Source organism: Typopeltis vanoorti, chromosome 25, assembly GCF_054136105.1.
Source record: "Typopeltis vanoorti isolate ZY-2024b chromosome 25, IOZ_Tvanoo_1.0, whole genome shotgun sequence".
Classification (NCBI taxonomy): Eukaryota; Metazoa; Arthropoda; class Arachnida; order Uropygi; family Thelyphonidae; genus Typopeltis; species Typopeltis vanoorti.
The window spans coordinates 5176467-5201255 of record NC_143573.1 but is presented as its reverse complement, the minus strand read 5'-3'; the positions used below and the strand labels follow the sequence as shown (position 1 = coordinate 5201255).

The 24789-nt window shown below is 37.8% G+C and overlaps 1 protein-coding gene across 3 annotated transcripts in view; it reads left to right on the top strand.

The window, feature by feature from the left end:
• LOC150092492 (cholinephosphotransferase 1-like) overlaps positions 1 to 24789 on the top strand; it is a 195506-nt gene that overhangs the window by 83211 nt on the left and 87506 nt on the right. For all 3 annotated transcript variants that reach the window (XM_090414333.1, XM_090414334.1, XM_090414332.1), the window contains exon 3: positions 18317 to 18446. In XM_090414333.1, the coding sequence (XP_090270459.1) occupies positions 18317 to 18446 (130 nt within the window). The remainder of the gene's footprint in view (positions 1 to 18316; positions 18447 to 24789) is intronic.

Below are 24789 nucleotides of genomic sequence, written 5' to 3'. Positions count from 1 at the left end.
TTAATTCACACTGCTTGCACTCGCAACATCCAATACAACCCACTCCAATCACACACCATCCTATGAGAGGAAAATCTAGATACCACTTCCATCTTGGCAGCATTTATTTTCATCTTCCAAGAATGCTCTCTTGTCCTTTCCCCACCCTCCATAAAATGAAAATTCCATCAACTGAAATCTTGTATGACCCTTAAATTAAGGGGACAAAAATCCCTTATTATTTTACAGTATGTGAAACTCTAATATCGAAAACTATGATCTACGAGTTTCATGCCGAAGAACTATCAGCGAATCCAAGCGTAAGTGACCACTTGGTAGTACAACACCAAGGCAACTCGAAGCAAAGGTGGAGCACTACCATTGATATTTTCTCATAATCTGAAAACACAGCTCCTAGGAGATGTACTACTGCTTTATATTATGAGGAGCGGTCACTACCCAGACTGGTTTCAACCTTTTTTGAGGTCTCATCAGTGAGTAGGTAGACCTGGACGATATCAAAGTTTAAGTGAAAAGAACTTGCACACCTTCACTATACGAATGCCAGAGTGGTGTGCCCATATATATTGTATATTATATTATAATTAAGATGAAAAGCCAAATGGCTATATTTTCTGGCGAAGTTAATTAAATTAAGGGGACAAAAATCCCTTATTATTTTACAGCCAGTATGCGAAACTCTAAGATCGAAAACTACGATCTATGAGTTTCATGCCGAAGAACTATTGTTGAATCCTAGCATAAGTGACCACTTGGTAGTACAACACCAAGGCAACTCGAAGCAAAGGTGGAGCAAGCTCCCTCACTATCATTGATATTTTCTCATAATGTGAAAACACAGCCTTGGTGTTGTACTACCAAGTGGTCACTTACGCTTGGATTCGCCGATAGTTTAATTAACTATTGGCAAATTAAATAAATCCCCTTAATTTAATTAACTTCACCAGAAAATATAGCTGTTTGGCTTTTCATCTTAATTATAATACTTGTATGACACTTTCAGAAGTTTGTTAGTCGCAATTATATCACCCCTCTTTCTTCTGGTTGCTAGTGTCCACAGTCTACAAATTCTCAATTTGTGTTCGTAATCAGTATTTTGCAAACCTGATATTATTTTAACACTCTCATATGCTCTGTCTACTGTATCATAATCACGACAGAAACCAGGAGACCAGATGCACAATAGTCCAAGTCTTATCAAGGCCTTGTAAAGAGACAAAATGACATCCTTATTTTTAAATTTCAAAGCATTACAATTAGCTTTTGAGTTCTATTTGCAATTTTTGCTACATAGCCCCTGAACTTCAACTTCCTATCTACTAATACTCCAAGATCCCTAGCCTGATCAGCTTCCTCTAGCATAATCCCATCAATATAATATGAAATTGGATATCCAATGACACCAAATTGAATGACTTTACATTTACTGACATTGAGCTGACATCCTTTTTCCTATGCCCACAATTCCAGCCTATTCAAATCATTCTGCAAATACTGCATATTATTATTATTGTTCCGGGCAACTCCAAGGAGTCGACAGACTCATCGAGGGAGGCCCTAACATCATGTCAAGAACAACTATTCGACATTCACGCAGTATCTATCATACCTTGCCTTGAACTCATTCACGGTCGTAGCACCCACAACAGACTCTGGAAGCTTATTCCACTCATTCACTACTCTCCAAGTAAAAAACCTAGCTCTAACACCCTTGTCAACCACGCTCTTGCCAGGCTTCCATTCATGGCCCCTAGTCCTCCCACCACCAGTCATATTTTCAAAAATATCTTCTGGATCAATCTTATAGAAACCTACTTTTCCCCTCTTTCCACCCCCTCGGGACTAACCCAGACCCGAGACTCGAACAAAATGGTCAAGGGTACTGACAATTCTTTAGCTGCTTCTCATACAACACGAGCTGGTATACTATCCAATCCCACAGATGTATTGACATTGAGGTTATGCAATAGACTACTCACCTCCACTTCATTCACCACAATTCCCGTATAATCTACTGGTACATTCGTTTCTGCAATGTCACCACCTGGATGATATATTCTTGCAAAGTGCTCACTCAGTAACTCAACTATATCAACTGATTCAGTTACCTCCCTACCATCGGCACTCTTTAAAATCATTCTGCCATGTACATTTTTCCTTTTACTTGCTACATATCTAAAAAAACTGTTTAGGATTCTCTTTAGCCTGCATGGCCAATGTTCTTTCGTAATCCTTTTTTGCTTTTCTTACCACACTCGTTACCCTTCTGGCCTGCGCTTTATACCATTCGTGTGCCTGCCGGTCACCTTTCTCCTTAAATTCCCTCCATAGTTGTTTCTTTTTTTGCAGCTCAAGCTTAATGGTGTTATTCATCCATTTAACCCCTACTTGATTTATTATTCGGACTCTAGGTATACAGTCAGCCATTGCTTCATGCAAACACTTCTTAACTACCTCCCATGCACTATCGACTTCTAGTCCTTGCAGTTGTACATGCCATGTCACTGAACCAATCAAACTCCTAAGCTTGTCATACTTTCCAGCCCGATAATTCCACATGTACCCTGTCTTAATTGAAAATTCTACACCTTTAGCCACCTCCCAAGTCAAGACCCTATGATCACCCTCACCGATTGGTGGCAATGTGGTCATATTTGTTACAGCCAAATCCTCAGATGTAATTACTAGGTCAAGCACTCTCTGACCCCAGTATTTTCCTTTACATTCTGTCACAGATAGTTATCCCTTAATAACCGCATAAAATCCAATTCCTTCCTCCCGTGTGTCCTCTCCTCACTCCAATGAATGCGACCATAGTTGAAATCTCCCATAATAATCACCCTCCTTCCACTCATTTCTTCTATTTGCTTGTGCATACTGTCACCACTATCTTTTCCATCACCTGGTCTATAGCAGCACCCAATTGTATATTTAATTCTGCTAGCCACAGTCTCACACCAAATGGCCTCAAATGTGCTCTTTTCTGTATCCTGCAATTCAACTTCTATTCTCCTTGGCTACAGCTCATCAGCTATCATCAACAATACTCCTCCCCCCCTCATTTTATTCTCCCTGTCATTCCTGAACACACTGTACCCATCACATTCAATCCCACTAGCTATATCATCTACAGGCAGCCATGTTTCACTAATACCAATAACCTGTGGTCTGGAAGTGCCAACCATGGCCAAAAACTCTTCCTGCTTGTTCCTAATACTCCTAGCATTAGTGTACATGAATTTAAGACCCCCATTAGCCCCAACCCTAGCTTGATGCCTTATATTAACTATCCCACTCTGATTTGTTGTCCTTATTTGCTCGGACATATTATATTCATTCTTACATTCAACTGCCTCCCTAAGGACTGTATATCCCCCCCCCCCTTAATAAATCTAGTTTCCCTGAATTTGCACATCCATCACATTCAGCAACACTTTCTCAAGTCTTCTTACACCGTAACCATTCAAATGCAAGCCATCCATCTTATATAGATCCTTTCGCCCATTGAACTCACTCCACACGTCCACAAATTCCACACCCCTCTTCATACATAACCCACACATAAAGTCATTTGCAATTATGGCCCTCCTTTTAAACATTTCACTGTCATACCATGGCAAAAGACTAATCATTCTAACTCTCTCACTCTTTTCTTTTGCTACCTCAAACAATTCATTCAGGTCTTCTATCATTTCCATTTTGTCTCCTTTCAAATCATTCATACCTGCCACAACAATCATTTCTTTCACCCTTTCCTTTTGCTCTCTAATAGACTCAGTTACATCCTTTATGGTCGCACCAGGTTGGTACGATTTTGTCAAATCCTCTACTATCACACCTCGTACTAACGAGTCTCTATACAGCACTCTATCCATCATTTTGTTCATGTTCACACTCATACGTCTATTTTTCCTGTCATACTTTTTATTATTGGCTGGTTCATTCAGTCAACTTTTGCTCATACGCTCCAGCTGCTGTTTTGCCCTTTGTATCGCACCATTCAACAACGCGATCTCACTCATTGCATCTATCTCATCTTTTTTATTCTCAGTAAAACCATTAATACTATCATTCACACTTTCTACATTCACAATCTCACAATTCTCTGGTACAACCTCGCCGTTTCTTGTCATATCCCTATTTTCTTCATTCTGAAGTTTGACAAAAATATCACACTCACGATCCGAAATAGTCTTCAATTTCTCATTCTCCCTACATTTTCTACACACATTCACTCCTTTATTATCATCTAACCACACTCCGACTGCACTCTGCAATGCGTACATTTCGCAGCTAGTACACTGAATCATCTCTTTTATACTAACGTTCTTTGATAAAGATGGCGAACCATCATTACTGGCCACCATTTTCCTTCGTACTGGAGCCATACTTACTTGCAACGTATTTTATCAAATTATAAATTATAACACACCAAAAACACACAAAAAGATGCACTAAGAGACGCAAGGCAAACAAAACTATGCAATATTAAATAAATTTATCAACGATAACTGAAAATAATTCTTATCTTACCCGGAGCTTTCACGAGCACTACACACTATGAATCCCTCTAGCGGCGACAGCCCCAATAAAATATGTTATAAAGACACACAAAAATTGTTCTAATATACTATAAAACCAATTTTCTAAGGAAAAACACACACAAAAAACACCAAAAATCACCAATTTTACACAATCACCAATATCAGCTGCATTCCTGATTATCCTACTTATCTTTGCACCATCAGCAAATAACTGTATGTATATAAAATTGATAAATTAAAAAAATTCTTTAAATTAAATTTTTATATATAAACAAAATTTAAAAAAAAAATCCCATAGTACTAATGTACTACAGGTTTATGGAAACCTTTTGTGGGTGGGAGTCGCAGAAAAAATGTTAGGTGAAAGGATGTGTGGAGAAAGAAATAGGTGTTGAGAAAGGAAATCGAAGACAGACAATAGAATTAAGGAGGGTGTATGGAAAGATTAAGACTTCAGAGGTTAACTGGTGAAAGGAGAGCAAGAGTAGGTATGAGAGAAAGGTGACACTAAAAGCAAGTGGGGGTAGGAAGTGAGAGAAATGGGGAAAAGAGGAAATCAAAGATGTAAGTGAAACGGATAGAGATGGGACGAAGATTGGGAAAGAAAGGGGAGAGTGTATGTGGAAGTAGAAAGAGCTGGAGATCTCAGTGAGAAAAGAATGAATGTTATGAGGAGCATGGAGATTTGAGGATTTGGGGATGTGCAGAGTAGTATTAGAGTAGTTCCCTGGAGGAACAGTAGTGGGATATGAATGAGATAATTGGTATGACCTTGAGAGGCAGTGTGAATTGGGCAGCAAGAGATTATTAAAGATTGCATAGTAGAAGAGTGAGGTAAGATAGCATGTTGCCTCGATATTTTAATGCAGGGATGCTAGTTGCTAGAATTGGAGATAGTAGAGATTGCCTCATGTGAAGACAGTGGCTTGAAGGATGTGATGATGTACTAACTTTGTATCATCAGCAAAAACTGAACATCTCTCTTCAAATTATCTTTTAAACAGATGTGGTCCAAGCACAGAGTCCTGCTGCACACCACCAGTCATCTGCCTTCTCTTGAATCCTGCTCTTCCATATACTGCTTTTTGGTATCTGTCCATCAGCCACCTTTTTATCCATATCACTAGTTTCATATCTATCCCTATTTGTTGTGGCTTGCTTAAGAGAGTTAATCTATTATAAAATAGATTATTAAGCGATGACCAATCCCTCAGAGCTATGCTTTCCCTGATTGTCCACCCATTCTTGAATTATCTTTGTAACTAAAATTATCTTTGTAACTTTGTAACTAACTTTTCCGGTACTTTTACCACCACTTGTGGGATACTGATTAGTCTATAATTTGCTACCTCAGACTTAGATCTACCTTTATGTAAAGGAATTATATTACCTTTCTTCCACTCTCTTGGGACTTTACCAGAGCTGAGACTAAAATTAAACAGCCTAGCCAAAGGCATCACCAGTCTCCTTGTGCATTCTCTTAAAGTGCATCCCATTGGATATCACATCTAGTCCCACAGCTGTATTTGCATTCAGATTCTGCCATATCCCAAGTACCTTCAGTTAATCAACTTCTGTTCCCACATCAGTCCATCACCTCTGCCACAACAATATCTTCTTCACTTGAATGATATATATACCCTTGTGATATATGGGACAGGTCTGTTCTCTATAATCTTATATCTTAGTGTATATGTTTCTTTAACTTAATACTCGTTTTCTATTATTTTCCTTCTTTATTGTTCTACCTTAAGTAAGATTTTTATTGCCTGGGATCTCCAGATATTTATTTGATTGAAGACTGTGCCTCTGAAATTTCCCTATAGGCAGAAGAAAGTTTTTATACCCTAGTAGATCTTATATCCTATTTTAGCCAAGGTGTGCAGTCATGGCAAAATTTACTCATAAATCACTACTAATCATTGGGGTTCCACCATCAGGTCTGAAATAGTGTTTCTTGGATCAGTGCATTGCAAAAAGATTGAATCGGACAACTATTTTTATCAACAAATAGTTGATAAATTTTCATGTGAACATATCACATGAAATCACAAGATTCATTTATGAAAGGTAATTCTTAGTCTTTCTCAATCACTCAACTTGGTTTTTATTGAATTCTCTCGCACTTACTTAGTTAGACCTTCAACAAGCATACTTTATATTACAAATATCAGGAAGTTATACATATAGCATGAAATCGTTAGTTGCGCTTGACATTCCTAATTTAGCATCAATCAAAATACAATATACATGTTTGCAAATATATCTCTCAGAATCTCATTCCTTTCAAACACTTGATCATAATCTAGGCAAATATATTTATACAATCCACCTCATTGAGTTTCAAACATCCCAACGGTAGGATATCAGGAACAAGTTACGAAAGGAAACTGTGAGCAAGAGGGTGAGGAGTGGTTTCTTTGTATGGAGGGTGGTTGAGCCGTGGAATGCATTGCCTGATGGAGTGGTGAGGGCAAGAACGGTCAGCGAGTTTAAGGAGTGGTATGATAGACTTTGTGTTTCTTAGTGGGGGGGGGGGACCTCCCCTCGATGAGTCTTGCCAGACTTTATGTTCTTAGGAAGGACCTCCCACGACGAGTCTTTTGACTCCATGGAGGCCTGAATAATAATAATAAGAAGAAGAATTTGTAGCTTTTCACCATCTATGCTTATTCCTCCGTTTAGGTCTTTTTTTTTTTTTCAGGATGTATTCTAAAGTGCTGGTAAATAGATTTAGGGAGATCACATCGCCTTGGCAGACCCCTCTCTCATCATCATCATCTTCCTTATACCCTCTTTTACCTTGCGGTGTCGAGGGTCCATTGATCATCGGACCTCACTCCCTTTACAGGATAAGGTGGTCAGCCTTATGCCCCGGTGTATCCTATGGCCTATAGTGTTGAGTTCTCAAGGCCAGTTTGCCTGCTTTGCGGGATGAAAAACCCCAGAATAAACTGGGGAAAAACCCTGCTGTCCACGCCCAAGACTGGCTAACTTGGCTATGGCTGAGGAAGATCCTTCAGCTCCTCACGTCACCGACGGGAATCGAACCTAGGACACTCCTTCCCCAGGCATATGGTTGCGAAGCGCATAGCCACTAGGCTAACCGCGCAGACTGAGATCAACTACAGCAATATAAACTTCCCCAGTTTATATTGCTGTAGTTGAAGCCTCCCATGAATATTACTTGCTTTACACCTATCACACTAACTTGTCTCAACATTTCCTGCTCATCACCATCTATATCTTTTGGTCTAGCAACCTCCTACTAAATATTTTATCTTATAAACTTCTCTTGCACCATGTACTCTCACCTATACTTATTCATTGGAATTTACTATGACAGGTAAGTTAGCTCACCTGCATATGCAAAGTTAGCTTATGCTAAGGATTAGATAATCCATTTTCCTTTTTCAAAAGCCTAAACACAATCTTTAAAGCCACTTCTGCTATGTTAAGTAGCGTGGTGGTTTCACATTGGTGAAAAATCATCTAAAGACCTTCACATACAGTAGTGTCACATGGATTTTGGGAAAGTCAAACTTGCATGCAGCATATTGGTTACAGAGAATAGATGCGTTCAATAAGCCAACCAAGTCACTAAAGTGGACTTGGTTGGCAGGCAGGGTACTCTGGATATCCAGAACTTAGAACATATCTGTATAATTTTATAGCCGATATGGTTCCATTGCATCCTACCATACCTTGGAAACACCAGAGAATTTCAGAGCACGGTCATGGGTTGACTGATAAGTGAACTGATGGATATTTAGAGTTAAATTTAAATTTCTTTTGTTAATTTTATCATTGCACCTCTCTATACATGGTAAAGGAATGTCCTTTGAGTGGGAAAGGATCATAAAGTAATCTTTTGCTTTGTCATAGCCATTGTCTTAGAATGTGCGAACAGGTAAGTTTTCTTTTTCAGTTCTGTCTTGTTATTCATAAGAAGTTAACCTTTCACCCCTATTAATGATTCTGATCTTTTTGAGCTTATAATGATTTTGCTGAGCATGGAGTGTTTATCTGTATTTCTTTAAATTTTTGAAGTTTGTTTTTGTCTACATGTATAAGAAAGGCAGAGGTGTTATTATTATTATTTTTAAACTGTGAATTTGATAGACAGGAAATAAATTATTTGTTGGTGAGGGGATTTTCCTGGTTAATACAGAATCTGTATAAGGAAGGTGTAAGTAAAGGAGTGAGGAAAAGGTTCTTTGCACAGAGCGGTCGATGAATGGAATGCATTGCCTTAAAGTGTAGTCAGTACAGAAAGTGTGAATGGGTTTATGGAATGGTTTAGTGATATTTTTGCATGAGAGTGTGGACCTCCTATGATGAGTCTTTTAACTCTGTGGAGGTTGTTTGATGTTAATGATTATAATGTGAAGAGAAGGGAGAATGAAAGGCCATCCCTGAAAATTGTGAATGATATAGTGAAGAAAGAAGTCAGGAATTGATTCACCACATGGAGAATGTTGAGTGAGTAAGTGAAATTGCTGCTTGCTTAGAATGCCAGGAGTGTGGAATTTAAGGTTCAGTTGTGTTGCGGGTTGAGTGTGTCCACTTTTTATTATTATTCAGGAGGGCCTGAATAATAATAATTGCTAAAGGCCAATCTTAGACAACATAGGCTATTATACCATTCTTTAAACCTATTCACCATCAGTGCATTTGCCACTATCAAACAGTGCATTTCATAGTCCAGCCATTCTCCATGAAGGGCAGGGCACGCAGGGGGAAGCACCACTTCTCATCTTCTTACTTACCACTTCTTTTTGCAACTCCCAGAGATGGTCTGTAGTTCTTGTTCTTCTTCCCATCCTCTTGTTCTACTATACAACAATCTTCCCATTGTTAATCTAGTAAATTCATGATCTGCTTGAATGTGTCCTATCTACAATCTATCCTCATAACTGACACTTTACAGCCCTGATACTGTTATCTGCCTATGCACTGTTTCCAAAGTTGCTTCATTCTCTTGAAATTCTGATGACTAGATTTCAGCACATTAACTTCAAATTTTTATCGATTATGATCCCATACCACTTCTGTTTCCTCTAGTTCCACCAATGGTGTATATAATATCCCTTCAGTGTATCTAAAATTTCAAAATCTTACATTTAGTTGCATTAAACTTGATATCCCCCATTCATTTACTCACGTATCCAACTTATTCAAACCCTAAATTAAGGGGATAAAAATCCCTTATTATTTTACAGCCAGTATGCGAAACTCTAAGATCGAAAACTACGATCTACGAGTTTCATGCCGAACAACTATCGGCGAATCCAAGTGTAAGTGACCACTTGGTAGTACACCACCAAGGCAACTCAAAGCAAAGGCAGAGCAACCTCCCTCACTATCCTTGATATTTTCTCATAATGTGAAAACATAGCTCCTAGGAGATGTAATACTGTTTTACATTATGAGGAGAGGTCACTACCCAGACCGGTTTCAACCTTTTTTGAGGTCTCATCAGTGAGTAGGTAGACCTGGACGATATCAAAGTTTAAGTGAACAGAACTTGCATACCTTCACTATACGAATGCCAGAGTGGTGTGCCCATATATATTATATTATAATTAAGATGAAAAGCCAAATGGCTATATTTTCTGGTGAGCTGTGTTTTCACATTATGAGAAAATATCAAGGATAGTGAGGGTGCTTGCTCCACCTTTGCTTCGAGTTGCCTTGGTGGTGTACTACCAAGTGGTCACTTACGCTTGGATTCGCCGATAGTTCTTCGGCATGAAACTTGTAGATCGCAGTTTTCGATCTTAGAGTTTCGCATACTGGCTGTAAAATAATAAGGGATTTTTATCCCTTTAATTTAATTAACTTCACCAGAAAATATAGCCATTTGGCTTTTCATCTTATTCAAACCCTATTGAAGTAGCACCATATCTGCACTGTTACTAATAACCATTTCAAGTTTCATGCCATCTGCAAACAGTTGAATATCTCCCTGTAATACAATGACAGTATCATTGATATAGGTTAAACAGCAAAGGTCCCAATACTGAGTCATGTGAATCTCCCCCCCCACATCATGACCTTCCTTTTCCTTGATATTGTTCTCTTATATAAAACCATAATATCAGACAACCAATTTATAATCCAGTTCACTAACACAATGTCTGACTCCATGTATTGTAACTGAAATATTAACTTGTGTGGTATCTCATCAAATGCTTTTTGCAAAAAAAAAAAACGTAGCAGCATATGAACTGCTCTTGTTATTTTTTTCTTTGAGATTCCCACTCACAAAAGGTATATTAGTACCATGAGTGGGTTAAGGATTTTTTTTTTCCATGTTATTAATTTTTATAATTGTTTTGTATTTTTATTTATTTTTACATAGTCTGGAAACCCTCCTATAGAGACTAAACATGGAACTTCTTCAAGCCACTTCAGGCCTCCAATAAGTGGGGTGATGGTCTCACACCGGGCAATGAAATTCATCTTTCACCTAAAGACAATCATAAACATCCATGCCCATGATGAGATTCGATCCACAACCTATTGGTTGGAAAGCAGATAGGTTGACCACTCAGCCAACCAGGTTGGTAAGGCAAGTGAGTTTATAAAAAGTTTAAAAGGCAAGCAGATTACTGGAACAAGAGGATCCCTTAACATATCCATGCTGATCCTCATAGATAATAAACTCATCTACCCAATTTTGTATAGGACTTCATACTAATTTTTCCAAAATCTTAACAAATACTGAAGAAATACAAAGTAGTCTATAGTTTGATGCTTCCATTCTACTAACATCCTTAGGCAATGGCAGTATCTTGCCCTCCTTTCATTTCTTGGGCACCTTTCTAGTAGCTAGACTTGGAAGACTGACTGAATGGCCAGGTTGGTTACTGGAGCTGTCAGTTCTTTACTATGTTCTCTTCAAAATTTAATTAGAAGTTTTTTAATTATACAACTATACCTGGTTCTTTAGAACTTTAATGTTTTCTCCTGTTCATTGAGCTATGACTGAAACACTTGGAAATATATACATGATGTATGACTCTTGTGTTCACATTTGAATACTGTAACCCATTCTAGTTTTTACCTGAATAATACTCATTCAGATACTCATTAAAGTCAAAATTCGACTTTAATTTTCCAAACATTGATTGGATAGAAGAGAATTCTCATGATAAGAAAGAAGAGGAATTTATTGAATTGTTACGTGACAACTTTTTCAAGCAGCATGTGAAAGAAGGAACTCAAGTTCAAAGAGTGTTGGATTTGCTCATAGCGTCAGAAGGGGTCTCTGTCAAGAATATGGCTATATTACCACCAATTGGTGACAGTGATCATGCTGTACTTTCTTGAGAAGTATCTACTTGTATTGAAGCTCCAATTAAAACAGGTTAATGCTAAACTACAAAGCTGGAAATTGTGATCAACTTAGGAGAATACTATCTTTGGTCCCATGGTATCAGTTACTGAATGGGAAAAATGTCATCAATCCATGGGAATCTTTGAAAAAGTGCTTGAATGAGGCAGTATCTCAATGTATCCCTAGTGTTAAGAATAAATAGGTTGGGAGTGAAATGGATGTGCAACTTATTAAGCAAGAGATCCACAAAAAGAAGATGATGTGGAAAGAATGTCATGAGAATAAGAGTGAGAGAGGTTATGAAATATATAAAGCTCAGACCAGAAGAGTAACGAGTATTGTGAGGAAAGCTAAAACGGAGTATGAAAGGCGGCATATTATAATAGCAGGGTTATGCTGCAAGAAACTGAAGAGGCAAGGGATCTTGGTGTATTGATGGATAAGAACTTAAAGTTCAAAGGTCACATAGCAAAAGTTGCAAATAGCACTCAGAATATAATTGTGATTTTGAAGCCTTGACATGTAAGAATATGGAAGTCATTTTGCCTCTTTATAAGGCTTTGATAAGACCACACCTGGATTATTGTGTGCAGATTTGGTCTCCTGGGTTCCAAGGGAATAAAGAAGCTGTGGAAAGGGTGCAAAGAGAGTTACTAAGATTATATCCAGATTATGGGATTTAGATTATGAGGACAGATTGAGAGTATGTGGACTGCTGACCCTGGTTAACATGAGAAAGAGGGGGTGATATGACAGAGGCCTATAAACTTTTGAATGGATGTTATAGGATTCCAAATGATGAAATTTTTCGTTATATGAAAGATGGGGAGAGAACACGGGGGCATCCATGGAAGTTAAGTTTGTTTACAGTCAAGAAAGGGGTAAGAGCAGTGAGCGAGTGGAATAATTTGCCCTTAGGGATAATGAATGCATCTAGTGTGATTGAATTTAAGGGAAAGTGTGATAGCTGATTTGGGTGATATATAGCCTCCCTCGATGAGTCCTCGACTCCTGAGGTCTCAGATGATGATGATAATAACATGATAACTATTACACCATAAGCGCATACTCGGCTTAGGTTTGTTATTAATATTAATCTTTATTCTTGCAGTAGATGGCACTTCAGTTGGAACAAAATTAAAAAGTAACCAACCATAACCAGATAGCATGGTTATCACAGAGCCATGCAGCATACCACTTTCTCCTGGATTCTGTTCTTCCATATACTCTTTCTTGGTATCTGTTGATTGGCAAGCCTCATATTTTTCCATATTACCTGTTTCATATTTATCCCATTTGTTGTAATTTGCATAACAGTTCTATGTGGTATCTTGTCAAATGCCTTTTCAAAATCCCACAATGTGTAGTCATTCCCTTTTTCCAAATCAGATGTCACTCTATTATAACAAGTTAGTAAATTACTAAAGTGTGACTGACCCTTCAAAAGTCATGCATGTTCCTCATAGAGTATCATGTTCTTATCCACTTATATTTGATGTTAAAGATACCAAGCAATTTTAAACCTGGTTTTACTCCATTTTTTCCAAGTAAGCAAACAGACAAAATGTCAAGTTTGCGCCTGCAATTTATGCAAGACTAGCTGATCCCACAGGTAGTGCAAGACCAAGGCAACTCGTGGTAAAAGTGGAGCAAGCTCTGATCACTAATCTTAATATTTACCCTTAATGCCAAAACACATCTCCAAGAAGGGGATGTATGATGTTTTGTATTAAAGGCAACATCATACATCCCCTTCTTGGAGATGTGTTTTGGCATTAAGGATAAATATTAAGATTAGTGATCAGAGCTTGCTCCACTTTTACCACGAGTTGCCTTGGTCTTGCACTACCTGTGGGATCAGCTAGTCTTGCATAAATTGCAGGCGCAAACTTGACATTTTGTCTGTTTGCTTACTTGGAAAAAATGGAGTAAAACCAGGTTTAAAATTGCTTGGTATCTTTAACATAACTATACCCAAGTTAAAAATACTTTCTACACTTATATTTGAATTCTCTCTTTGATCAACTTTTCCATTACTTTCCACCACTCCTAAGATATTGATTGATCTATAATTTGCTACTTCAGTCTTAAAGCCTGCTTTATACAAAAATTATTTTGTTCTCCTTCGACTCCTGTGGAAGTTTGAGACTTATTCTAGTCGGAGACATTGCCAGTTCAATTGCACATTCTCATAAAATGCATTCTGATATCCCATGTAATTCTACAGCCATATTTGCATTGAGATTCTGCAATATCGTAAGTACCTCCAATTCATCAACCTCTGTTCTCACATCAGTTCCTGTCACGTACTTTTGTCACAGCGGTATCCTCACTTAGGTGATATACCCTTATAAAGTGGTCACTTAGTAATTCAACTATTTTGTCTGCTTTTGTCATCGCATTACAATCTACACTCATTAAAGTTATCCTTCCATAGTTATTCTTCCTCTTACTTGCCACATAAGTCTTTGGAATATCCTTTGGCCTTGTCTAACATTTGTCCTGTTTGTGAACTTGCTAGTTGCTGGTTATCTTCTTATACACCCTCCAGAGGGTCCCCCCCCCCTCAGCTACTTAATGATACTGCTCATCCATCTAACTCCTACCTGAATATTATTTAGATTAAAAAATTTAAAATGCTGTTCGCATTCATTTAATTATTATTTTCCTGACCCCTATGGAGTCGCAACTCAACTCGGGAGGTCATCACTAGTGAACACAGTCTGTCATACCACTCCTTAAAACCATCCACAGTCTGCATGTTCACTATCCTCTCAGGTAATGCATTCCATGTTCCTACCACTCGTGGAGAGTGGTGGGAGGACATGTCTGGACAGTTCATCGCAGAGGAAAATTCATTGAGGAGACTATTCATTGTGAGGAAAATTAATCGTGGGGCAAAATTAATCACATGAAAATTCATTCTCGTAGACAGGCTTATACGTTGGTTATGCATTATTAAAACACTTAAGGAATAGAACAACATAGTTAAGGATATAAATTAAATTAAACTTTAATAAATATTTTCCGATATTTCGGCAACGTCACGTTGCCATCTTCTAAAGGAACTTACAAAAAAGTTACATGCACGTAGGCACTACAACACAGAAACTGGGAATGAAGAGATGAAGCTATTGTTCTCCTAACAGTCCTGATGGTGCCCTCTAGCGGGCTAAGTAGGTGTTCTTGGCCGTTGGGCTGAAGGTCTGCCGATGTAGGCCTCCCAAATTTGGGGCAGTCGCATACAACCAAATTTGTTGAGGTTTGGAGAATTTCTTAGGGCTGAGGCTGATTCCATAAAGAGTCTTTCAAATTTGTATTTGCTACGGTGTATCACTGTAGCTTTCTTCCACCGTATTCTGTGGCGTGTATCCAGAGCATGGTCCGCAAGCCCAGAATGACTGTATTTGTGAAAACGGATGTAGTCCTTGTGTTCCGAAATTCTGATTCGCTGTCCTACCTGTTTGGCCAAAGTTAGACAGTTTACAACTGCAAGGGACCTGGTAAACACCAGGTAGGTCTAGAGGAAGTGGTTGGTCTTTAGTGGAGCGGATAAGGGATGCCAATTTTCTGTAAGGTTTGTAACAGGAGGTCAGGTCATGTTTTTTTAAGATTTTGGTAATCTTTTTCGAGGTGCCTCGGTTGTAGGGAATGGTGATGGATTTAGAGTAATCCTTGTTGTGGGGGGCCAAACAGGCAGGACAGCGAATATCAGAATTTCGGAACACAAGGACTACATCCGTTGCCGAAATATCGGAAAATATTTATTAAAGTTTAATTTAATTTATATCCTTAACTACGTTGTTCTATTCCTTAAGTGTTTTAATAATGAAAATTCATTGCAAATATGTGAAAAAAAATTTCCCATATAAGAAATATTTTAAAAAATATTTCTTTTAAAAATATTTTAAAACATTTAAGAAATTTTATATATTATTTACTATTTTAAGCTTTTTAAAAAATTTTATTTAGTATAAAGTTATTCATCGTGGATATATGTGAAAAAAAAAAGAAATATTTCCCATATAAGAAATATTTTTTAAAAAATTTAAGACATATTTTAAAAAAAAAAAAAGAAATAGCTGGCCTGGTTGGCTGAGTGAATAGCATATCTGCTCTCCAGTCAAAATGCTGCAGGTTTGAATCCCGCCGTGGACATGGATATTTGTGATCGTCTGTGGAAACACGAGTGATGATTGGCAGTAGATGGCATTTGTATAGTTGCAGTCAATTGGTGATTGAATGTTGAAGATGGAGTTCTAGATCAGGTGCCTTCCCTTGATGAGTACTTGGACTCCCTGGAGGTGTCAAATAATAATAATATTTCGATTATACGAGGGTAGTCTAAAACATTCTCGGCCTCAACCATAGATGGCAACACTATTGGCATGATTTTTTTTTGTAAGTTGGTATACATCTGTCATAAGTATCCATGCAAAATTGCAAGTCATTCTTTCAAGTAGTTTGTTTTATACAGCTATCTGAAGCAAAAGTGTCTGTATTCCTTGAAATGGATAAAATTGAGTATCGTGTGGTTATAAAATTCTTTGTAAAAGAAGGTTTAATGCCAAAACAAATTTATTCGAAGTTCATAAAAGTTTATGGTTACTCTTGTCCTTCGTTTTCGACAATTAAGAAATGGGCCTGCTGAGTTTAAATGTGGCCACACCAGCCTTGAAGATGATCCACGTGAAGGATGTCCAAGAAGTGTAACAACACCAGAAATCATTGATCAAGTGCACAATATGGTATTGGATGACTGGCGAGTCTAAGTGCCTGAAATTGCTGAGACTGTAGGCATTTCAAAAGAACGTGTAGGATATATTTTGCATGAAGAATTGCAAATGAAAAAAAAGCTTTGCGCAAGATACCTTGCTTACTCATAGCAGATCAAAAATGCACTCACATGAAAATCTCTGAACAGTGCTTGGAGCGAGTTAACAAGAATAAAACTGATTTTGTGCATTGATTTATTACTATAAATGAGACTTGGATTTACCATAACACACCAGAATCCAAACAGCAGTCAAAACAGTGGAGAGAAGTTGGTTATTGAGCGCCAAAGAAGACAAAGTCCATTTCATCAGCAGGTCATGGCATTGGTGTTTTGGGATGCTAAACGCATTTTGTTTATTATCTTGAAAAGGGTAAAACAATAACTGGGGTATATTATTCCGATCTTTTAACCACACTAGATGAACAATTCGTGAGAAAAACCTGTTTTGCAATAAAAAAAAATATCTTTCATCAGGACAATGTGCCTGCCAACTATCTCTTCCGAAAACTAAAAATCTTCCTCGCTGATCAGCGTTTTTCTTCGAATCAAGAGGTGATTGCAGCTGTAGAGGGGTATTTTGCAGATCTTACCGAGAACCACTACAGGGAAGAGATAATAGTGTTGGAGCATCACTGGAATAAGTTTATTAGTCTTAAGGGAGATTATGTTGAAAAATAAAAATAATTTAGAAATTAAATTCGTTTTTTCATTGTTAGACCGAGAACTTTTCAATCCACCCTCACATATCACATCTGGATGGGTGTCTGAACGGTTCGCAGAATAACTATTCTTAAATGTGATGCCCTTTCTCCTTATACCTATTCCAGTTTTGTAAATATTAATATTTCATCAGCAAAACCTGCAGTATTTAAGTAATAAAATATATTTACTACTTTTTAAGATGAAACAGAAATTAGGAAACTCACCAATCAATAATATATTACTTTCATTGCATAAGAATAAAAATATGAATGAAAATCTAATTAAAAATCTAAACAAATAATACATAAATACATAAAAAAAAATATTTTGTGAAATTTATCTTGCACTGCATTTACTTTTCATATATCGGTATCAATGCAATATCATTTCAATTTTCTAGTGAATAATGCTTTCAACGAATTTTTTCTGCAATGAATTTTCCCAGAGTAAAATTTTCCACTCGCCAAGTTTTCCCCTGCAATAAATTGTTGCTGATGAATTGTCTGTGAACCGTAGGAGGATATTATATCAAATAATATTAATAAATAGAACTTTTAAAACTCAAAACCACTACTTAATCACCTCTCCTAAAATTAATGTTCATTTGCCACTAGCAGGAATAACAATTATATATAAGTTTTATACTATATAAACTCAGTGCTAAAAGTGGGCTTCTCCAAAATAAAATAGCCTTTGCCATTGAACGAACCTGTATCTATGTCCATCCTTAAATATATCTTCATGAAACTGAATTTATTTTCTTCATTTCTTTTTAAATTTTGATGGTCTCAAGTTTAAGTTAATTTTTTTAAAGTTTAATTCAAATGTTTTTTGTTAGCCTAAAATACTAATAACAAGTATAGGATACAAAAAACCATCAATTTCTGTTTCTGATAGTGTAACTATAAAGTTCTGAGCATAAATTGCTTTTAAAATATTTCTTTATTTCAGATTCTGGATTTGGCTTGTGCAGTTTATTCCACTTCAAATAGCACCATGCCTTTTAACATGCTGTGGTCTTGTCATTAACGTTGCATGCAGTTTAATAGTATTATATTATAGTCCAGATGCAAGGACAGAAGTAAGTAAAAGTGACTTCATTATTATTATTATTAAAGCTCAGTGAAATTACAAGCTTAATTAAAGAATATCCACTTTGGTTAATTTGTATCTTCTTCAAGTAACCATGTCACAGAACTTTTTTCTTTCTTTTGCTGCTCTGGAACATTTATGGTATTCAAGCCAGTCCAGTCCTTAATGTCTTCAAACCACATTCTCCTGGGTCTACCTCTCCCTCTTTTTCCATCCAGTGTCCCTTCAATGCCTTCTTGTCTAGTTAGATGTCCAAATTATTTATGTTTTCATTCTTTAATTATTTTCATTAATGTTCTTTTCATTTTTTCTTTTTTTAAAACATCTTTGTTTTTCATTTTCTCTGTCCATGGTATTTTCAACGTTCTTCTGATGGTCCACATTTTGAAAGCTTCTAATTTTTTCTTTGCTTCTTTGTTTAGAGTCCAAGTTTCACTGTTGTAGAGCTTGACCAGATATAGCATTTTATTAATCTTTTTCTTGTGTTTATATTAACGTCTCTGGATGTTAGAACAGTTTTCATATCAATAAAGGCTTTTCTTGCTATCTCTATTCTTCTTTTTATTTCTTTAAGGGAATTTCCTCTGTCTGTAAACATTTCTCCCAAATATATAAAAGACTGAACCTGTTCAATTTTCTTTTTGTTAACAATTATGTTTAGTTTCTTATTTATTGGTTCTTTTGATATAATCATGCACTTTGTTTTCTTTAGGTTCATAATTAATCCCATGTCTAAGCTTCTGTTGTAAATTTCTGTGACTAAGTTTTGAAGATCATCTTCAGATTCAGCTATAAGGACTGTGTCATCTTCATACCTGAAGTTGTTATAGTTCCTACCCCCGATTTTATACCCTTCAGTTCTGAAATATTTTTTAAAACTTGCTCACTATATATATTGTACAGTAAAGGTGATAAGACACATCCTTGTCTTACTCCTTTCTTGATTTAAAAGTTGTCAGAATATGCATTTTTATATCTTATTGAGGCCATTTGATTCCAGTATATATTTGTAATTATATGTAGATCTTTTCCTTTTAACCTATTATTCTGTAGGATATGTATTAATTTCTTGTGATCTATTGAATCAAATTCTTTGGTGTAATCAATAGAACAAAGATATATGCTTTTCTGGTTATCAAGGCTTCTTTCACATAATGTTTTCAAATTGAAAATTCCTTCTCTTGTACCTTTTGTGTTTTTGGAAACCTGATTGAGTGTCTTCTATTTCTACTGGCAAAGTGCCTTTTATTCTTTCTAGGATTATTCTCACTAGTAATATTGTAACATGACTTGTTAAACTTATTAGTCTACCTATATTCTGAACATTTGTTCATATTTGGTCTAACGTATTAAAACTGAGAACTTTGTTAATAAGAGACCATACGATTTAATGAATACAATACAAATTGCCAACTAGTTTCACTAGCTACTGTCTAGCATTATCAAGGCTGTACTGGTGTAAATACAAATGCACCAAGTTACATGAATACAGAAGCATTAGTATACCTGTTAGGCCGTTACATTTGATAATTCGCGTTTGGAAGCGCACATGCGTTAGTCAGAATCCTGTACATGACCACGTGTTGTGTGGTTTTTTGCGTATTGTAGTTCTGTAAAGCTGAGAGAGTTGATGAGATTTTTCCATATGTCTTTAAGAATAGCAACCTGATTTCTATTTAAATTGCTGCCTTTGCATAGCACCACTGCTGATTCTTTGAAAGTTCTGTGTCTATAGTCATCCTCGATGTAAGGCATCGAACTGTTTTTCCAGTCTATAACATGATTGGATGTCGCAAAATGGTGAGCTAAACCTGATGTGATAATTCTGTTGTGATTTACATCTCCCACATGTTCTTTCTGTCTTATTTCAAGACTTTGAGAGGTCTTTCTAATGTACTATAGGCCACACATGCATGGAATTACATATACTCCAGGATGTTTGAAGAATGGGACTTCATCTTTAGGTGATCTTAAGACCTGGCTGATCGTAGTAGTTGGTTTAAAAACCACTCTGATGTTATGATCACAAAAGCGGACAAAGGCAATTCAACAGTCATTCTAAACTCGAAAGATTACTTCAATAAGATCAACTTGTTACTATCGGACAGTACCACTTACCAAGTCTTAGATAAGAATCCCATCATGAGTAATCATCTGGAGACAAACACTCTTATCCGAAACATGACTAGTTGGTCGGAGGAGCTAAAAAGACAACTCAAATCCTCACACCCCATTACTCCACGCCTTTATGGCGTGCCGAAGATTCACAAATCAAACGTACCACTACGTCCAATTGTGGATGGAAGATCCTCACCTACCTACCTACTAGCTAAACATCTTGCAAATTTAATGAAAGGACATATCAGACAAACAGAGACCTATATTAAAAATTCTCAACAATTTGTTGAAAAAATTAAGACAGTCACAATTTCACAAACTGACATTATGGCAAGTCTAGATGTTGTGTCCCTTTTCACCAACGTACCGGTCGATGAGGTGGTAAACATTCTAAACGATCTCTTCCCTCAGGACATCACCCATTTGTTCCATGATTGCCTGAAATCAAATTTCTTCATAGTAAATAACATCGTATACAAACAATCAGAAGGTCTATACCTATATCGAAGGTATAGGTGAAATATTGGAAAAAATTAGATATTTTTTCCAACATTTCACCTATACTTTCGATATGGTGGAGATATACGTGTGTAGAGGCTTAAGTGCTGTGAGGACATCATGTTGGAGGCTTAATGGATTTTTTACAACACTCAAAAAGAATTAAAATAGAATATAATACTTCCTATATTTTGTCCTAGTCACTAGGACATCTATAGGGATTACAAAAACAATTAATGTAACATATACACAAATAACAAACAATACTAAGCCCAACCATGTGGGTGACACTAAAGTCCTATCTAGGTAGAGCGCCCTCTAAGGGCAGCAGTAGGTGGCCTGGAATGTAAGGTTGGAACTCTGATGAGTGTTTCCCAAATCTTCGGAAGCTTAATGCAACCGTATTTATTGAGATTTGGTTGGTTTTTGAGAGCTGCTGCTGCTTCTAAGAAAAGTCTCTCTTTATTGAATTTGCTGTGGTGGAGCATGGTGGTTTTCTTCCATGATACCCTGTGGGTGGTGTCTAAAACATGGTCAGCCAAGCCTGAATGGCCATAGTTGTGTTTGAAGATGTAAGACTTGTGTTCCTCTAGACGGATCGATGCTGATCTGCCTGTCTGTCCAAAGTACGCCAGCTTACAGGAACAGGGTACTTTGTAAACTCCAGGCAGAGAGAGAGGAGGGAGCTGATCTTTCGTAGAACGGATAAGGGTAGCAAGTTTGCGGTGGGGCTTATATGCTGTGTGTAGGTTGTACTGTTTTAGTATCTTGGCTATTTTTTCGGATGTGCCACGGATGTAGGGTATGGTGATGGCATTTTTAAAATCTTGTTGACGAGAAGGACGGGGAATGGGGGAGGAGTTGATTATTTTTTTGATACTGTGATCGCTGTAGCCATTGGAGAGGAAAGTGCTGTGTATGTGGTTAAGCTCAGTAGTGAGGGTGGTTCCACTGGAACAAAGATTGTGGGCTCTCTTGGTAAGAGTTTTAATAATGCCATATTGTTGAGAGGGGTGGTGGTGGGAGAGTTTGTGAATGTATCTGCCTGTGTGTGTGGGTTTTCTGTATACGGTGAAGGTAAGTGTATCATTAGGCAGGCGTGTGACTAAGGTGTCTAGGAAGGGTAAACAATTGTTCTTTTCCTTTTCCATAGTGAACTGGATTCTTGGATGTAGACTATTGAGATGACTGAGGAAGGAGTCTAACGTGTCTGGGCTATGAGGCCAAATAGAGAACACATCATCTACATATCTTAGCCAGATAGAAGGTTTGAGTGGGGCTGAGTCTATGGCTCGTTTTCCGAAATCTTCCATATAGAAATTGGCAAGGGGGGGGTGAGAGGGGGGAACCCATGGCAGTTCCCTCTATCTGCTTGTAGATTTTGTTGTTCCAAGTGAAATACCCAGAGTTAATGGCAAAGGAAAAGAGATCTAAGATGTCAGAGGGAAAAACGTTTTCTAAGAGAGATAAGGTGTCAATTAAGGGAATATTGGTAAACAAAGAGGAGATATCAAAGCTTACCAATATGTCTGTCTTATTCAAGGTTAAATTTTCTGTGAGGGCTTTAAAGTGGGTCGAGTTTTTTATATAGGAAGGGGACCTTCCGGTGAGGGGGATCAGAGAGTTGGCCAGCTGTTTAGATAGTCTATAGCAAAGTGCATTGGTGGCATCTACTATAGGCCTGAGTGGGGAATTGGGTTTATGGATTTTTGGTAAACCGTATATTCGGGGGGGACGGGAGCGGAAAGGTTTAAGTTTTTTCGTGACGTCAGGGGGCCAGGAAGATACTTTTTTGAGTAAAGGCGTCATTGGCTCCTTACATTCAGAGCTCTCCACCGTTCTTAAACCTGAACTTTGGTCGATTCTCTCTGGCATTTCGGAAACTTCCGCACAGAGAGAATTCCAAAAAATAAAAAATAAACGCATCAAGAAATATAGTAACCTTGTGAAAAACAAACCACAACCACAAATTCAACCGCCCCAGACAGTAATAAACCTCTCTTCCAAAAGGCTCAACGACGATGCCGTCAGCGCCCTTTGCCTCGGCCGTAATTTTGCCGTCGCTCCGAAGGAAGTGCCGGTGCTTGACGTAATGGTGAACATCGAACGTGGAATCAGTCGCTTACCGTCGGAGATAGCTAACAACATCAGACTTGACGTAGCCAACATCCTCGCGCATTCTTCGCCGCCAAAAAGTAATTTATCATATGCCCAATGCACGGCTCTCCTGAAACTACGTAAAGAAAAAAGTATCGTCATCACCAGAGCGGATAAGGTTAATGCCACAGTCGTTCTTAATACCAGTGAATACAATCATAAAATGAACATTATCCTCCGCGATCGCGCTACCTACATCCCGCTAGAACACGACCCCACAAAAACACAAGTTAAGAAACTAAAAATTTTACTCAAAAAAGTATCTTCCTGGCCCCCTTACATCATGAAAAAACTTAAACCTTTCCGCTCCCGTCCTCCCCCAAATATACGGTTTACCAAAAATCCATAAACCCAATTCCCCACTCAGGCCTATAGTAGATGCCACCTATGCACCTTGCTATAGACTATCTAAACAGCTGGCCAACTCTCTGATCCCCCTCACCGGAAGGTCCCCCTTCCTATATAAAAAACTCGACCCACTTTAAAGCCCTCACAGAAAATTTAACCTTGAATAAGACAGACATATTGTTAAGCTTTGATATCTCCTCTTTGTTTACCAATATTCCCTTAATTGACACTTTATCTCTCTTAGAAAACGTTTTCCCCTCTGACATCTTAGATCTCTTTTCCTTTGCCATTAACTCTGGGTATTTCTCTTGGAACAACAAAATCTATAAGCAGATAGAGGGAACTGCCATGGGTTTCCCCTCTCACCCCCCCTTGCCAATTTCTATATGGAAGATTTCGAAAAATGAGCCATAGACTCAGCCCCACTCAAACCTTCTATCTGGCTAAGATATGTAGATGATGTGTTCTCTATTTAGCCTCATGGCCCAGACACGTTAGACTCCTTCCTCAGTCATCTCAATAGTCTACATCCAAGAATCCAGTTCACTATGGAAAAGGAAAAGAACAATTGTTTACCCTTCCTAGACACCTTAGTCACACGCCTGCCTAATGATACACTTACCTTCACCGTATACAGAAAACCCACACACACAGGCAGATATATTCACAAACTCTCCCACCACCACCCCTCTCAACAATATGGCATTATTAAAACTCTTACCAAGAGAGCCCACAATCTTTGTTCCAGTGGAACCACCCTCACTACTGAGCTTAACCACATACACAGCACTTTCTTCTCCAATGGCCACAGCAATCACAGTATCAAAAAAATAATCAACTCCTCCCCCATTCCCTGTCCTTCTCGTCAACATGATTTTAAAAATGCCATCACCATACCCTACATCCGTGGCACTTCCGAAAAAATAGCCAAGCTACTATAACAGTACAACCTACACACAGCATATAAGCCCCACCGCAAACTTGCTACCCTTATCCGTTCTACGAAAGATCAGCTCCCTCCTCTCTCTCTGCCTGGAGTTTACAAAGTACCCTGTTCCTGTAAGCTGGCGTACTTTGGACAGACAGGCAGATCAGCATCGATCCGTCTAGAGGAACACAAGTCTTACATCTTCAAACACAACTATGGCCATTCAGGCTTGGCTGACCATTTTGGACGCCACCCACAGGGTATCATGGAAGAAACCCACCAT